Below are 17,545 nucleotides of genomic sequence, written 5' to 3'. Positions count from 1 at the left end.
ATGCGAAATTTTTATCAGGAAGGCCAATATGCCATCTGCATCCAAATCATCATCATGGCTGGGCTTTGTGAACAAAGATTTGGGAAAGGCTCTATCCACATTTGTTACAAGCACGCCGGTGGCTAATAAGGCCAATACGAGATAGACCTGTCCAGTTGCAAAAGACACAGCAGAAAGACTCCTTAGGTGGTATATTCTGCAAGACACGGTTCTTTCTGTGTTGTCTTTTCTCAAGAGTGATCCTGCTTGCGTTCTCAGCATCCAAATAGTCCCTCTGAATTTGCAGCAATAAACCTGAGGATCTTTCCCTTGCTTTACTGGAGCTCAACTGTACCAGTTCAGGTGAGCCAGTTCTGCACGTGCCTCAGTTCTTATCTGCACAGTGGAGATATTTTTATCCTTGTCTATTTAGTTTGTAAGCTCCTCAGTCTTCTAGCATGTGTGTCAGTTGAACAACAGGATGGGATTCCTGCCAGAGCTGGGACCTCTGGAGGTGACTGTAACTTGGTCCAGGAACTGCAACCTCAATATTGAGCTGACCTCTTGGCTTCAGATGGAACCTCTAAGGCACAATGGAACTGCAGTCTGCCATCACCTAGAGACAAAGTGCTACCACATGGTGCATTATGAATTGTCTTGCTTTTTTTAATCATATGGTAAAAATAATTCTTCATAAAAGAATGGTGAATGTTGATTCGCTTTGATGTCAAGTGAGTACTGCCATCAGCTTCAGTAGAATAATATTTTGGGTCTTTAATTAGACAAGAGGCTTGGGAACAACATGTCAATCTTCAAGAAACACTTATCTGAGCTGTCTGCAGCGTGACTGGCTTCTTCTCTACAAGCTGCAATAGGATCTCAGTGAGTTAATGCAAAAGCTTTACAATTGTTGCTTGCTTGATCCATGCAGCTCAGAGATGGGAAACAGCCTAATGTTTTGCCAACACAGTGCTCTATTTCAATTGCACATATTGCGTGGTTACAGTTATACTTAGATTACCACTTGTAGTTATATTCCCTTAAAATAATATATTCTGATTCAGACATTTAATGCAGTTACACTTAATGCAATAATTTAATTTTTATATTTCTCTTGGTGAATTAAACTCCAATATTGTCTAGGGAAATGAGAACCCATGCTGCTCATTTCTACATGTCCTCATTCATGATGTTACCACATCACACCACTTTTCACTTGCTCTGCTTCTGACCTGTTGTTCTTGTTACTCATCTGCTCATTTTGGTCAGTTTTTCTTCCTATAGCCTGGCAACTTGGATTTTCTTCTGTGAAGTGGGAGTTACAGTGCCAAAACTGTTTAGAGTGAAAAGAGGTATGATCTCAAGTCTTCTGCTGCTCTAAAAATCTAATCACTAGGATTTGTACAAAAAGTAGACAGCAGGTCCTCCAGATACGATTTTGGATAAAAATGGCCAGGCTGAGGCTGCTGCTCTATGCTGGGCAAATGCAGTTAATGCAATTTAAGACAGATTAGGGAAGGTTAGAGCATCCTGCTGCACTGGGAAGTTTTGGACACAAGAAGTTTGATCTTTGGGAGGAAGAGGGGTTGTTGGTATACAAATATAATGGGAATGCCAGGGATGTTTAAATCCGTAATAGCTAGAGACTGCCTAACAAAAGATAAAAAAGAGAAAAGGTAATGGCCTCTAATAACTTTGTCTTCTGCTTCCTCCTGCAGGTACTTCTTGCTTTGGGTCTCAGTTTGGTAGGTTTTGGCAGCTTGAAGCTTGTGCTAGAACGATAAACTTAACTTCAAGCTCAGTCTTCTCTCTTGCAGTTCACTTTGAAGTGTTTATATTCTTGAATTATTTGCTTTCAGAATAATTCATTCCATTAAAATCAAGCCTATTCTAATGAGCTTTACTGAAACAGTCTACATACATGGGCTCTTTCACATAATGTTTTGGGAGGTAAAGCATAGCTGTAACTTTGTTCAAAATAAAAAAATCCCACTGATTAAGGCATAACTCAGGCAGCTTCAAAGATCAAAGTTATTCTCACCCAGCAAACCATAATTCTGAAAAACCTCTCTTCATTTCCACCCAAGGTGGAATGATAGTGTGGCATCCTTAAACCTTCCCAAACCTAGGAGAACCCTTACTCATTGTGTACTTTGAGTCGCATGATCAATGTTAAAATGGCTGATTGCTCTTAAGAGAATGTATAATTTTTAGATAGGAAGAACACCTGATTTATGATGAGATTATTTAAGATGCAATAGTAGACACCTAATATTAAATCATTATTAAAATACAAGTTATTAGATTGAAAGGTAAAAATTTTAGAAGGAAAGAAATCTTGTTCTGACAGGAATATGCTGAATGGCAAAAAAACTTATAGTCACTTTTATGGAAGAAGAAAAAAAGAAGAAAGAAAGAGAAGACCCCAACTGGGAAAGCATTAAATCATCTGCTTTAATATCCTTCTTAAGTAAAGCAAGTTCTGAAAAGATAGCTAACTTTAAGCAATATCACAACAAAATTTATGCTCATGAATAACACAATAGGGAAATTTTCCCAAATCTTAGACTGTAACCATTGAATGGGTATTAATAGTTGTAACACTGAGAGTAGATTTCCCAGGATTCCCATGATGGTTTTTATTTCTGCATGAATTGAGCTTTATCTAGATATGTTACTGGTTTGAGGTAAATCCTGTTGTTTTCCCTTGATTTTGGTTCTGTATGAACAAGCACCTAAGAAACAAAGGCAAAGCAAGTGAGAGAAACAGTAGAAAGAACAAGAGCTTGCAATGTATCAAATTCTGTATCTTTTTTTTTTGTTGTTGTTCTAGAAGTCTGAGGTTTTCGTGAGGAGGGCTTAATTTTGCTCTGTACCCCTCTAAATTTGGTAGTGGTAATTTAATCAGAATTGAAAAGAGGGAAACAAAAAAGTCAAAATATGGAGTAACAAAGTCAACCATTTAACATTTTTGCTTTTCTCCAAACCAATCAACTCCATAAATTACCTGCATTTTGTTTCTGCTTGTCACATACCAGTTAATTAGAAAAGTTAATTGAGCAATTTTTTAATGCTGCTAAATCACTATATTTTAAATCATAACTTGTCTTCTATGCATAGTTGGTCCTCACAGCTCTTTATTGATATATATATGTAAAACTAAGAAAAGAATTGAATGAAAAAAGTACCACCAAGAGAAAGGAGAGGACTTATTAGCAAATAAAAAATACTGTCTGGAAATCTCGTAGTGCTATGTCTTAGAAAACACAAATCCTATATTTCATTATCTTTATGAAACTTGGAGAGCTGGAAAGAGTATGGAATTAGGGGGTAGGCTCAAAAATGCTGTAGACTATTCCATCTTTAGCATAAGTGGTTCTCTATTTCTTTCAATGTTCTTTAAAGTCCTGCTCCTGTGACAATCAGTGGTTTGCAAGTCATTACCTACTTTGTTTCATTAAAGTATTTCTTTAAAAACAAGAACAGTAAACATAACATTAAATATTTAGACTGGTGAAGAAAACCTCTCAAGGGAAGCTACTTTAAAGGTTATTAAAAACAGGTCTTTAAACTTTCCAATGCATTATTTTCACCAATTAGCTCTGTTTATTCTCATATATAAAATAGATATGAAAACATATATTTGCACGGAAATTTATGCCCACAAACATTATCTCAGCCTGCAGACGTCGGTCAGGATTAATCTGTAGTGCTGGCTGGAGAAGATCCAGGTGAACATATTTCCACTGGATTTCAGGCAAAGCTGAGATGTCACATGGTGACAACCTATTCTGAGGAAGGTGTGTTGGAAAACAAGCAGGTTTTCATTGTACCCGTCTGATCTTCTGCCAGCTCATCTACCTGGCAGATGGTCTGATGACAAAGGAGTGATAGCATGCAAAGTTGGGGTTGTTCAGTTGCCTGGAGGCCGGAGGATTTCTGTTACCCTCAGAGGAATAGAATTTGCTACTCTTTGTTAAGCAAAGAGGGTGCTCCCTGGATTGTTATTCCATGAGAATTGATGTCTATGAGTCTGCCCCATCAGTGGAGCATTCCAGAAACCCCACATCTCCACTTCCCTGGTCAAACTGCTTCAGCAGCCCTTTCACATCTGCCTGCCACTGCAGGGCTCTGTTTTGAGGGTGGTTCTGCAGTGTTGCTTAAAACCTGAGCAAGTGCATTTTTTTCAACTAGCGAAAATCTCCCTGAATGGACTGATTACATTCCTTCACACAGCTCTTGAAGTGAGTGAAAAAAATATGATTAAAGGCATTAGGAGGGAAATTAGCAGTGAAAGGAATGCAAAACAAGGGCAAGATAAATGCCCATGTCGAATATACTGAAAAAAAAAATCAAATGTTCTCATTTCTGGGTAGTGAAACAGACGTTTTAATGCAGCTGTGAAATCCTAACTAAAACTAATTGTATTTTGTGGGTAAACAGCCTGTCTTGGAAGAAAGAACATGGGAACTGATAGGAACTGGGGGTTGGAGCTCTAAGTCTTGAATCTGGCTTTGCCAAATGTTCCTAGTGTTTCACCAGTCAAGAGAGTTAAGGCAACACTGACCTTGCCCATTGCTGGTCAGCTCTGGCTCCTGTTCTTAGTCAAGTGCAGGCACTATCAGGATGAAATTAATCTGACCTATTTTAGAAGCCTACTTTTAGATGAGTTGATGTAAATCTGGAAGTACCCATTTCCGATAATTACAAAGGGAATCTAGTCAAGTATCTCAGATGTAGACAACCACATCTCATCAGATAACTCCCCCTCTTCCTGACTCAGTTCTGTGTGTGTGAGATGAGGTAATAGTATTGCCTTTCTTCTTTGCTTAGGTTGCACGGAGGCCCACAAAAACAAACTACAAAATGCTTTAAAAGTGTTTTTCAGATCTGTTTTGTATCTGCAATGTGTCACTTTCTAAAAAAGGACTTCGTAGGATCAGGAATTTGGGTGCACTGAGGAAAATTTAAAAAAAGTATTCTGGAACAGAATTTCAAAAATAATTTCTTCTTCTTTCCTTTTATCTAGGGAAAAGTCAAAACCAGTTAGCCCTATACAGGTGCTTTATGTGAAGGAATATAAAGATCAGGAGAGGGTTCTCTGGAAAGGGCCAACTCATGCCATGTCAACTTGGACCACTGATGTTACCCATGGTAGGTGGCCAGAGGGGCTGGGGCAGCTTCATGCACTTGCTTTTCTGGAATCATTTTCCCAAAAGTGTAAGTCTACTGTGGGTCTCTGCAAAGAGATGGGCTGTTTGGCTCAAGGAGTGCAGCCAGCCACATCCCTGGTTTTGTTTCTGATATTTGAATGCAGCTGATAATCACAGAGATGAGGGCCATCAGCCAGGCAGGAGGCAAGGGTCTGGGGGGAGACACTTTTCTGACATGTAGCTCACACCCCAGGGAGCAGCAGGTTGGGCATAGAGGTCTCTGGGGACATTCACAGCTGACAGAAATGCCAACAGGTCCTCAGTGGTGCTGCGTCACTCCTCAATAGAGCTGGACTGCATTTTCGGCTTGATTTTGGGACCACCAAGGAATTTTGGCTTCAGCAGCTCCTGCTGATCCATGTCTGGTAGACCTTTTATACCAACACAGCTTTGTTGAACGTGCCTCTGGAATAGGTCATGCCAGATCTGCACAGTGCCCAAGATGGACATGCTGTGAGAAAGGCACTCAAACCTCAGCTTAGGAGGAAAAGCTTTCAGGTAACAATTGTGTCATTGAATGTGACCCCTCAACAATGTTTTTTCAAGTTGTAGTTGTTGGAAAATGAAGCCCAAGCATTTTACAAGTGTTTTTTATATTAATGAAAGGTTTTTAATGAAGCGGTAATTGGATTTCTATGTTAATCAAGTCTTGATTATGTGTTACATGATCACGGTCACTGTTTCAAAAGGGCAATGCCAAAACTATCTTCCCTGTCTGTAGTTTTTGTGTCTCACCTTACTCTTGTTCCATCTGATTAGGAGAGGGATGGGATCAAATTACAAAGTCGAGATCCAGGGTCTGAGACTCCAACTACAGACTTGAAATTAGTTGTACAGGGAATAGAGATTACATGCTGCAGCTCAGACCCAGGGTCCAGTCCACAATCCCAGTGCTCTTGTGCTCTTTATTCAGCGGGTTCCTTTGTCATTAAAGAAATGCTTCAGCAAATGCCTATCCAAGTTCTACAATATGCATTTTCCTATAAATTCAAACTCATGCCTACCTATTCTTTTTCAAATTTTCATCAAACTCTGTTGGGTTAATTTTCATTACAGAACATCCACAGAATTTCTCCATTACTTTCAAAGAAGTTTGTTAAATATTTGAAACTTTGGAATATGAACAGTTTTCCTGTCAAATTGCACGCAGATCTCTCCTTTCTGTAGATATATATACACACATATATAGATAGGTAGCTTTTGGAGGAGTTTTTTTTTACAAGTATTGAACTGTTTGAATTTTCTTTTCAGTACTCATTTTCAAAATAAACAACCTGAAGCTGGGTTTGGATTGTGAGAAGGAAGGCCTGTACATATGTTTCAGAACAAATGTGTGGGTGATCCAAATCTGGAGCTCAGATAGTTTCTAGATGACTGACGGACACATAAAACAAGTAACAGAGTCCTTTCCTTAGGTTCTAGGCATTCTGGCAGAATTTAAACCAGAGAAGAGGGATCCTTTATGAGAAATATTAAAGACAGTCATTTGGAAGGGAGGTGGGGAAAAGAAAGAGATGTTTAGCAGTTGAAGTCTGAAGTGCTGTGGGATAAATCCTTAGCGTGAAAGTCTATTTGGAGCACCTGTAGAGTTGATACAGCTACTTTAAAACAGGTATATCACTGGATTTTGGAAGGCAGATTTTCTTCACTTTGGACATGAGTACCTCACTCTTTCCTAATTTGCACAATTAAAAATTCAGACCCAGCAAGATGGGTCTGAATTCATATGGTAAATGAGTCTAAACTGTGCTGGGCTTATGAATTAGAGGTAGAGAAGAGAGATCTCTCTTAAAAAAAACTTAATCATTTTTTGTGTATATTGAAAGGAGTCAGCCTTTCATTGCAGAAGGGGTGACTTCTATAGCAAATATAAGAAGTCCACAGACATATCTGTCCAACAGGGGTATTGAGTATTATCTGTAATATGAGGTGATTAAGATATGAAAATTCAGTTACATGTTGACATGCAAAAATCCCTTAGAGGACCATCTGTCAGCACTGAGTTATCTTAAGTGAATGCCATTATTGTCAGTGGAACGTGACAAGATTTTTAAAATCTGCTCATAATAAAGACATACAGGTTTTCCTTTATTTAAACATGCTATCCGTAACCTAACACTCTGAATGCATTAAATAGAAATATCATTAATTAAATTACAGCTTTCAGAAATAGATACTAATCTATAATATTTTAAATTTTAGATAATTTATGATTATTTTAAATGAAGTTTGTTCAGCAGGCAATTGTGATTCCCCAAGTGAACTGAAAAATGCACAGGGCAAATGATAATGCACTGTGAGAATCCAGACCTGCAACCAGGGAGTGCATTATTGTGCAGAGCACTAAGTAAGCAAGGGCATAGAGTAACTCTTGGAGGAGGAACAATGTGGACTTACAAACCAGGATGTACCCCATTCACCAGGAGCAGCTGCGCTGGCTACCCCAGGTGGTTCTTGGGGCAGGGCTGCACAGAGACTGAAGAGCTGAGCCAGCTCTCTGAGGACTGATTTAATACCTCTGCTAACTTGATTTGGAATCTTCAAAATACATTTCTGTTTCCTATAAATGAGATAACCATTTTTGCTTATGAGACACTTCTGAGGTTAAATACCTGAGTGTGTGAGAAATTAGTGCAATGCACAGCGAAACAGTCTGTGATCAAATTCAAAGGTGACTAAAGCAGAGGGAAACAGTGGAAGCAGCAGAAGTAGTTACTACAATCTCTGCCTTCTTGCAAGCTACCTACTACTGTCTCTGTTAGGCTCTCCCTAAAGTCTGTGGAAACTGATTGTTTTCAGCTCTGACTGGTAGAGTGTTGACCTCAGTGTCTTGAATGCGAATTTCTAGGTTCAGTGAGTGATCCTACAGAAGTCTGAATAAGGACTGCTCCTGTTCAATTTGTTTCTCTCTGTTGCTAGAAAATGAAGGGATGGACAGGTGGAAAATATGTATGGAAGAGAAAAAAACAGGCACGCAATTCCAGGAAGGATGAGTTTTCTGACTCATTCTTTAGAGATAGAAAGCATATATTTATTTTCTTACAATAATAAAGGACTCTGTTCATGTTCATGCCCTACTCCAAATTGTCTGCATTGTCCAAATGCTCCCTAGTGCTCTGGGGCACATCTGAAATAAGGCAGCTGGTGAAGCTGGGAGAGAAGGGAGGTGACTTCTGCCATGGCAAACTTCAGACAGCATTTTCTCCACCCTTCACATAACACTTGAAGAAGGTTCACCTCTGTAAGAGCCACCATTTTCTGGTTTTCCAGAGGGCAATATGTTTGCATAAAATATTTGGCTGGTAGAAATGGCGAGTTACAACATAAAGTTGCAGGGTATGAAAGGATAAGAAAAGCAGCAGAAAAGACTGACTGCAACAAATATGTTCTTGCTTTCACAGACTATCGGGGGGGCTGCCCCAGACAGAAAGTGATTTGAAGTTGTTGAACAGTTGTTGACTGCTTTTTAATGTCTGGCAGAGTCCTACCAGTCTGCATTGCATCTCACTAGGGATTCCAGACTACCAAGAAGTGATAAGAAAGGAGAAAAAAAATAAAGAGTGAGGTATTGAGAAATCGAGGGAACAAAATTAGAGGTAGACTTCAATTTATGATTTGGAAGCCAAAGAGAGCTCTCCAGGTGATTGAGCAAGCTGCCTTTGGTTGCAGTATCGCTCCTTACAGCTTTGAGTGGCCAGCTTCTAGATTGCTTTGGTTTGTAGTCATGGATAAGCACTCCCTCTGGAAATTACTGAAAGCAGCCTACCGCATCAGCTCACAAGCTTATAAAGTTATATTTTAATTGTGTTATTAAACCTTTCTCACTTTTGTTTTTGTCTGTTTACCTCCCTGATTCATCTGGATCAAGCTGCGCTGGAGCAGAAATGTCGTTTCTCCCGAATTGTGCTGTTTATTTGTAATGGGAGTGTAATGAGTATGGATGAAGCCCACTGCCCAGGAGCAAGCTGAAATTAATCTTAGTCTTTCTATTAAAGGGCTGAAGTTGGAAGTGCAGTAGGGGAATACTAGAGAAATGTGCTTTGGTAGAAGGAAAAGAGTTTTGTTCCTGTTTCATTTGGTATAAAGCATCCAGACACAGGTTGATGGACAGAGGTTATAATCTCTCACCTTAACTATTTCCTTCCTTTCCCAATCCTTTTCTCTTTCCTCTAATTTGAAATTCATCTTTGTCTGGCTTAAGGGACTCATTTTGGTGCGTTCACTTAACACTTCCATCAGAAAAGCTACACTAAGCAGTTGAAAAAATAAAATATACTTTTGGGCTCTAGGACCAGTCAGACAGAGTTGCTACTGGGACTGGGACTGGGACTGGGACTGGGACTGGGACTGGGACAGGAACTGTAGTTGCTAGTGGTGTTTTTCCTTTATAAGCAGTGTATATTATGTTATTTGAGTAAATTACTGAATTTTCATTTTAATTACATCTGGTCACAGTTGACTTCTAATCCTTTTTTGTAACAGAAGTCCTACAAGATAGAAGGTCCTATTGTATCTCTAACTTGAGTCCACAAGCGCTTGCCTTTAAAAAATGCCCATGCTTGCCAGATATTATTCCTAAAGAGCATAGGAAATAATAATGTTCTTGCCTAGAGTGAGATACAGCACAAACCTTTCAGACACCTTCAACAGTTATTGGTGCAATCAGTTTTACCGCAGTCTCTGTTCTTTATCATTTGGTTCCCCTCACACACAGTTGTATGACATTACTCAAGGAACGTGGCAGAGAGGTGAGCTCTGGGGACTTTTCTGAAGGCTTTCGGGTGGTAGAATAGATCACTGGTTTGTTAGCACAAGCAAACAATTAAAGTAAAAAAATTAATAATTTTATTTAATAAATTGACTCGACAATACTCCTAAGCCTGGGCACACCCAGATTCTCATCTGTGCACATGTGATTCTGAATCTGAGGGAAACTTACTACACAGACTCACGTATAAGGTGTTGAACAGGAACAGTGAGAGCTACTGCTGGTACCTGAATGAACTTATTTTGCCTGAATATTTCAAGATATTTTTAGTTTCCCTACAATAACAAATGATCCTCAGCTCTTTGATCACCTTGATATTACAGCAACAGAAGAGAAGGAAAAAAAGAGAAAGGAGTTGCCATCTGTCATCTCTGGCTAATTATTTCAAGCCCTACCTTGTTTTATACACTGCAGCGGACTATTTTGGGACTTGTTAACTGAGAAGTCTTCTACTCTGCAAGAGTATAAATTTGTTCACCTCTAGCAAGTTCCCCACCGCTCAGCACGTTGTGCCGTCATTTCGTACAACCTTTCTCCCAAGCAAATGTTGTAATTTATTAGTTCAGGTTTTATCCTGCTCTCTTGGCTGCACTGGCTTTCCAATGTAAGACTCCATTTTGTCACCTTTTTTTTTTGTGGGTGTATGGGAAAGGACATGGAACAGGACTGCATTCCTCTGAACTCTTGTTAGCAGTCCAACACCTTGACGCTGGCTCTTCTGTAGTTTTGGAGTCAGCCAGTAAATGAAGGTGCTCTCTGCAAATGTGGAGGGACCATATCAGGCAGCAGGTATTCATCAGAAAAGCTGTTTGCTCTATTCTTGTGAGAAGCAATACACAACGTGCTTCTTCAGAGGGGACCCAGGAGGCCTCTGGTTCCACCTGCCCTGTGGGCGTAGCAGCCTAAAGAACCACACAGAGTAAGGAAGCAGCTTCATTACTCCAGACTTTCCTAAAAATTTCTCTTGTGCCTTGAGATGTGGATTACCTAAACACAGGCCACCATTTTTTTTTTCCTTATAATTGAGCATTCTAGGTTAATCAAAACTTGGGTTTTTATTTTAACTCTCTTGCTGATACTGTTACAGCTTTCTCATTAGTTTTTTAAAGGTTAAGGTGCACCAGGCAGCATAAAATAGAACCTATCAACATTTTGTAAATGCTGACAGTTGTCATACTCACTATCTTTCATTTTTATAAACAAATGTTTGGAGGATTTTTTAGTTCCTTCAGCAAGGTGGTATTTTTCAATATAATTGGAAAGCAAGTTTCCAGATAAATTTTTAAAGTCTAGATATGTTGAAACAATGTGATTAAGGTCTGACTTAATCAACAGGAAAGAAAGAAGGAAGCTTTCAGGAAATATTAAAATTTTCCTAAAAATTTGGATTCTTTTGTGCTTTTTAGAAAGCAAGGAGGGAAATGAAAATTATCTTTCAGTGGTTGTTTATTTTTACTTTTTTTATGAAATGGCTAAACAGCCTGAGCTAAAATCCTGGATTTGTGCATTTTGGGCTTTAGTATCCTTGGAGATAAACTGTGGTAATTGCCCTCCACAAGAGTAAGGTTTTTTTATTTTAGAAGTAAGAACTACAAGCGTAGGAAATGAGGGTATTTTTTTGGCAAGCCCTACAAAAAGATGACTAAACATCATTCCAAGACTGAACTTTGCTGTGGGCATCCATTTAAAAACAGTATGTGAGATCAAACTCAGTGATTACACTGTAGCTGTGTGAATTTGTTCTGATATTAAAAGACTTCCAAATATTCAATCAAGTTGGAATCAGGTTGGAATCAAGTTGTAAAAGAGTTTTATGTGCCTGGATTATATTTCACTTCACTTCACTGGTCATCTCTTGATTTTAGCCAGGACAAGCAGCCGAGCAAAGCTATTTTTGCATCAGGCTCATCTAAACCCAGGTAATAGTAGAGAGCATGTGCAGAACCCTGGGGACTGAGAAGAGGAATTCAAACCATTTTTCCAAGATTGCTATTTTTTTCACTCATAGGCTGTGTGAAAAAATACCAAAGAATGTCGTTTATGTCTTTCCTGCACTAGCAGCACTCTTAAGATGAAAATTCACACATATTATTCAGAGAAAATCAATAGACTGCAAGAACCAATCTAAAGCTTAGTCTGTCTTTATTTTTTTACTGAATTACTTTCTTACTTTGATATATATATTAAAATATTTCATATGCCTTAGGATTAGTGAATGACATTTCTTCTACATACCTGCCACTTGAAATAAAGTCAAGCAAAAAAGAATAGAGAGTATATTCAGGAGAAAAGTAGAAGAGAATCTAAGTAAAACATGGAAAAATGAGTCATTACTTAAACTTATATTACATGCTGCATAGCAATGTAAACTAGAATCAGTAATAACTCCCCCAGTCTTTCAACATTCTGTACCTATAGCATTGAGAAAATCCTTACTTCAGGAGACCTAAGATTAATGAAAACCTGATAAAGGAGAGAGAATATATACATACCAGCAGTTAAGAAAGTTCGGTGAGCTGCCCAGATAACTGTGGTATCAACAGTAAAATGCAATGCATCAGTATTGTCAGAACCACTCCATCAGAAAAAAAAATTAACTGGTAGAAGGCAGCTGTGGATTTTGCAGCTTCTTAAACAACTTTCAGTTTTTAAGCAAGTTATTACAATTATGCAATTTATTACAACTATTATAGGCCTGGATGAGGCAAGCATCTAGAGTACTATAGTAAACAGATCTGCTGTTAATGCCCTAGTTCAGAAAACATAGTGGAACTGAACAATGAGAGACTACAGACTGACATGTAGAAATGGAACATTTTTATGGACATCAGAAAGTTAGAAAGAAAGCATAACTTCACAAAACATCACTTATTAGTTACCTGTCCCAGAGAGTAGGTGAAGATTTTGCGAGCCTGCCCTGGAGAATTCTAGGTTGCCATAGGCAGGTTGGCACCCAGGAATTTCGTACCCTGTAGCATGAATAGAGGACAAACCATGGCTAGGTATGGCTCATAAGACATACGAGTGATAACCTAGCTAGATTTGCTGCATATTAGTAGGCTATGGCATAATTTGGTACTAATTATTATTCAGGATATCTTACTTTAAAGCAGTATTAAAACTACAAAACAAAGTGATGCTACAGCACACGCATTTAGTAACTTTCTTGTATGACTACTGTAGGTCAGAATAAGCATTTACAATTGACCTTATGATGGCTGGAATGAGTGCTACTCCATCTATTTTACTGGAGAAGCATTTGGCCTTAAGGTCTGTGAATAAAGCTCTTATATTTTTGCATTGTAAAAACATCAGCTTAAACAAATTTATGCTTCCTTGAAAGAGGGTCATCAAAGTTCCTTCTGAGCACCATAGTGAGAAAATGTTTAACAGTGTTAATTGAAACTGGGCTGAGGTTCAAGTTCTGCATACCAGGTTCCATGCTCGTCTACCATCAGCAGAACAATAGCTGCAAAATATTTGCTGGGAATGAAAAGCACAGAGACCCAATCTGAACTAGCAATGGAAGCTATGAATAACACACAGCAGAAGCAGATCCTGAGCCCAGGAGAAGGCCAGTTAGGCAGGCAAATTAGCAATGAGAACTGTTGTCCAATATTAGCGTCAAGCAATGCTGGTAAGATTCAAAACAGTCTGTTCAATCCTTAGTGAAGCAAATTCTTACTGAAGTGAAAGGTAGTTTTTCCTGAGTAAAACCTGAGTAAGGACTACAATGTTTGGACATACAGAATACCTCATACTGTATTGCTGTATTCCTTTGCAATATCAGAAATGCCACATAACATGCCTGGAAGGACAAACTCAATAAAAAAAATCAGTTTTTCCTCACTCAAGTATATACGTATTTATGAACCAGAATTTTTGCATAAGCTTTCCCTGTGGTCAGTGATCACTACACATGCAGAAAATCCTATCTTCTAGTATTCACCATCAATTACCAGTGGGTACTGAAAAGCAGGAACCTTCTGGTCCACAAACAGATCTTTACATACAGGACACATTTCAGGAGCAATAACTGTGCTACAGAGAGCAGCAGAGCAGTGTTTATTGGAAAGGATAACCCTGCATGTTACTTTAGTTGTACCACTGAGTTGTTCTTAAGGATCACTTAAGTATCTTTTAACTTTTTTCATAATGGACTTGGATTAAGTATGTGAAGACACCCAGGGAAGACAGAAAAAATGTGAGGCCCCAAGTTTTAAGTATTGCCATCACATGAATTTACATCAATATCAGCTTTAAATTCAGAGTGGAACTGAGAATAAATCTCTGGATTCTAACACCTCGATGTTGTTGGTTCTTCAGTGAAAAGTCACTATTACTTTGGATTATGCATCTCTCACAGCTTTTCTGATGTTCCCAAACTGCAAATCTCATAATCAATAGGTGTGTACATATTTAATACACACAGTTCTGCAGTACTGCAGTACTTCACTATGTATTTTCATTCTCAGCTATGGGTGTAAGGAAAACAGTCAATTGTAGGAACAGCATTTTTGAAATGGTCTTTACTTGGCTCTTCATTTTGTATCTACATATTTTTTGGTACAAAACTGTAAACTCCTCCTAAAAGTCATCTGTGAAATCTTAATTTTGAAAAAAAATTAATAAATTTGGGAATTCAGTCACAGGTTTTTCCAGAATGAGTGGAGATTTTTCAAACCAGTGCATTTTGCATGTTTCCCTGCACTTCACTGAGAAAACCTCCATAGGAGTCTTCTGGTGAAACAACTAAACCTGCAAATTCTGAGATGGCTTAAATGAAAACATTAGACTTTTCAAGCCTGCAAAATTAATTAAATTTGGGTTCTTGGTGCAAAGAAGCCATTTGAACAGGGATAAATATCTGCTGACTTCAGATCCATTATCAGTTCTTCTCCATGTAGTGTTAATCTAACCTATCTCATACCTTTAACTGATATATAGCAAATAGCTTTGCTATAGACAACCTTGACAAAGTATTTTAAGGCTGTGAGGTTGTGAGATGTTCTGACAGAGATGGGAGGAGTGTAAATTCCACTTTAGCTGTTTTTTCAGTGTTCTTTCTGACATCTTTTTGGTAGTAAGTCCCATGTAATTGCTCCATAAATGAGCTAATACAGAGAAAAGCTCTCTGCTCTAAATGTTGTGGATCTTTCAAAAGCTCCCCAAAGGGATTTAATAACATCCTGTCTCAGATAATCAGTGTCAGTTGTAGTCAGTCTAATCCTATTCTCATATGCAAGGTCGAAAAATAATTAGAAATGGTAAGGTTTCTATGCCTGATATTAAAACACAAAAATTAATTTGTCAGCCTCTGCAGTTTACATGGGATATTGTTTTAGCATTGGCAAATCAGAAATCAGCAAAACAGACAAACATGTTTGTCTAAAGGAACTGCAAATTTAAAAGAAAACAAAATGGGAAAAGCTCCCCATTCTGTTACTGTGTTGTTTCCTTTCTTGAAAGGAAAACAGTTCTAAGAAATTTGTAAGTACTGAAAATAAGAAATCAGCCTATTTAAAAAGAATATCATATAGTCACTTCAGAAAATTAGTAGTTTACTACAGCAAAAATATCAGTCTCAAAACCCTGATGATACAGTATTTCAGATTATCAAATTTTAAAACTTTTTGTTATGCCACAGCATGATAAAGTAACTCATTTTCCTCTTCTTTCTCCAGAGCTTTCCTTACACTTCACTGATGTGATTGAGACCGACTCCGGTGTCAAGTGAGGTTCAAATTTGGACATACTGTTGTGTTTCCTTGTCTTGTCCTAGAACATACAGTATGTTACTTCAAATATTGGCTGTGGCTCTTCTGAAAATAATCACAGAGGATACCTACACTCCTATAGCCAATTTGGAAAAAAAAAAGTGGATTTCTCAGTGAAACATTATCAACACATTATTCCACTGTCTAGAGAAGAACAGCTAATAATTCATTAATTTCGGTGACAGATGGTCATTGATCCACTGTGCCTAGAGCAGATTCATGCAGACTGCTATGCCTATTTAAGAAATACTTTGGTAAGAAAAGTAAATGCAATGCCCCCTCATGCTCTCCTCTTCATATTTTACAGGAGAGTTCTCTCTGGAACTGCAGCTGAAGAGTAGACTTGGAATCTGTGAGAGAAACCACTCTACAGACACCCAGATCAGTGGAGAAGGAAGGGGAGGAGGTGTTCCAGGAGCAGGAGCAGAGAATACCCTACAGCCTGTGGTGCAGACCATGGTTAGGCAGCTGTGCTCCCTCAGCCTGTGGAGAACCCATACTGGAGAAGCCTGTTCCTGGAGGACTGCCCCCCACAGGAGGGGACCCAGATTGGAGCAGTTTGTGGAGAACTGCAGGCCATGGGAAGGACTCATGCCAGAGAAGTTCATGGAGAACTATCTCCCATGGGAGGGACTCCATGCTGGAGCAGGGAAAGAGTGTGAGGAGTCCTCCCCATGAGTAGCAAGGAGCAGCAGAGTGATGAACTAAACACAGCCCCCATTGCTGTCTGCCTGTGCCAGTCGAGGGGAGGAGACAGAGAAAATTGAGAATGAAGTTGAGAAGGGAGGGATAGCGGGAAGTTGTTTTAAGGTTTAGGTTTTATTTTCTCATTACCCTATTCTGATTTGATTGGTGATAAACTAATTTCCCCAAGTGGAGTGTGTTTGGCTCTTGATGGTAATTGTTAAGTGATCTCTCGCTGTTCTTATCTCCACCCATGAGCCTTTCATTATATTTTCTCTTCTGTTCCTATTCAGCTGAGAAGGGAAGTGTCAGGATGGCTTTGGTGGGCACCTGGTGTCTAGCCAGAGTCAACCCAAAACAATAGAATACACACTTTTTTTTACAAATGTCAGTTGCAAATCTGAATGATTTTTCCCAAATAATGTGTTTTTCAGAAGCCAGAGAATTCTGTGGTTGCTCCATTTGTGAGTGGAAGACTCAGTGAATAGATTTTAGTCTTTAAGCAAAAGTCACACCAAATCTTACATCTGTTAAAGGGAGAAGCATTTTCTGTGAATAAGGAAGGAATGTGTCCTGGTCTGATTTTACCCTAAAATCTGTGCTTTTTAAGACCTGAAGCAGATTTGAAAGTCACCCTTAAATGGGATTGTGCTATTATTTCTGTACTTGCCCAATTTAGCCCTATTTTACCCCAGTATGAATGAGTTAAGAACCACTATTTTTGCTTCTATTAACACCATAAAGCTATTTTAAGGATCTACTTTTATAAATACTAATAACCTGAGATGAAACATTGGCAGAGCAAGCTGGAAGAACCACGGGGACACCTTGGAACATACTGTCACGACTCTACCTCTACATCCCCTCCTCATTGAGAAGGCACGTGGCAGTGGTGCTGATTTAGCACTGCAGACTTGCAAGATGCTGTCAGCTGCACTTGCTACCTACTTTCCTACCAGTCATGCCAATGTGGGTAACTGGCTGTCATCTCCACAGAACAAAGGCTGGAGTTAATAAAAAATGTCAAACAATCCATTTTCTGTGAGGGGGTGGCAGTTCTATTCCTGGAGTTACCAGAACTATCCATGACCACAGTATTAAATAATGTAAAAGTGCTTCTGGGA

General features: G+C 38.8%; 1 protein-coding gene across 6 annotated transcripts in view; it reads right to left on the bottom strand.

Annotated features, from left to right (window-relative positions):
- Positions 1-17,545, bottom strand: part of BEGAIN (brain enriched guanylate kinase associated) — a 161,388-nt gene that overhangs the window by 62,444 nt on the left and 81,399 nt on the right. For 4 of the 6 annotated variants that reach the window (XM_027637791.1, XM_027637794.1, XM_027637795.1 and 1 more), the window contains one exon: positions 12,840-12,929. The exons of the other annotated variants lie outside the window; for them this stretch is intronic. In XM_027637791.1, the coding sequence (XP_027493592.1) occupies positions 12,840-12,929 (90 nt within the window). The remainder of the gene's footprint in view (positions 1-12,839; positions 12,930-17,545) is intronic. 6 annotated transcript variants of the gene reach the window in all.

The sequence above is a fragment of the Corapipo altera genome, unplaced genomic scaffold (genome assembly GCF_003945725.1).
Source record: "Corapipo altera isolate COAL_440 unplaced genomic scaffold, ASM394572v1 23, whole genome shotgun sequence".
Taxonomy (NCBI): Eukaryota; Metazoa; Chordata; class Aves; order Passeriformes; family Pipridae; genus Corapipo; species Corapipo altera.
Note: the sequence above shows the minus strand (reverse complement) of the source record. Positions and strands in the feature narration are given on the sequence as shown.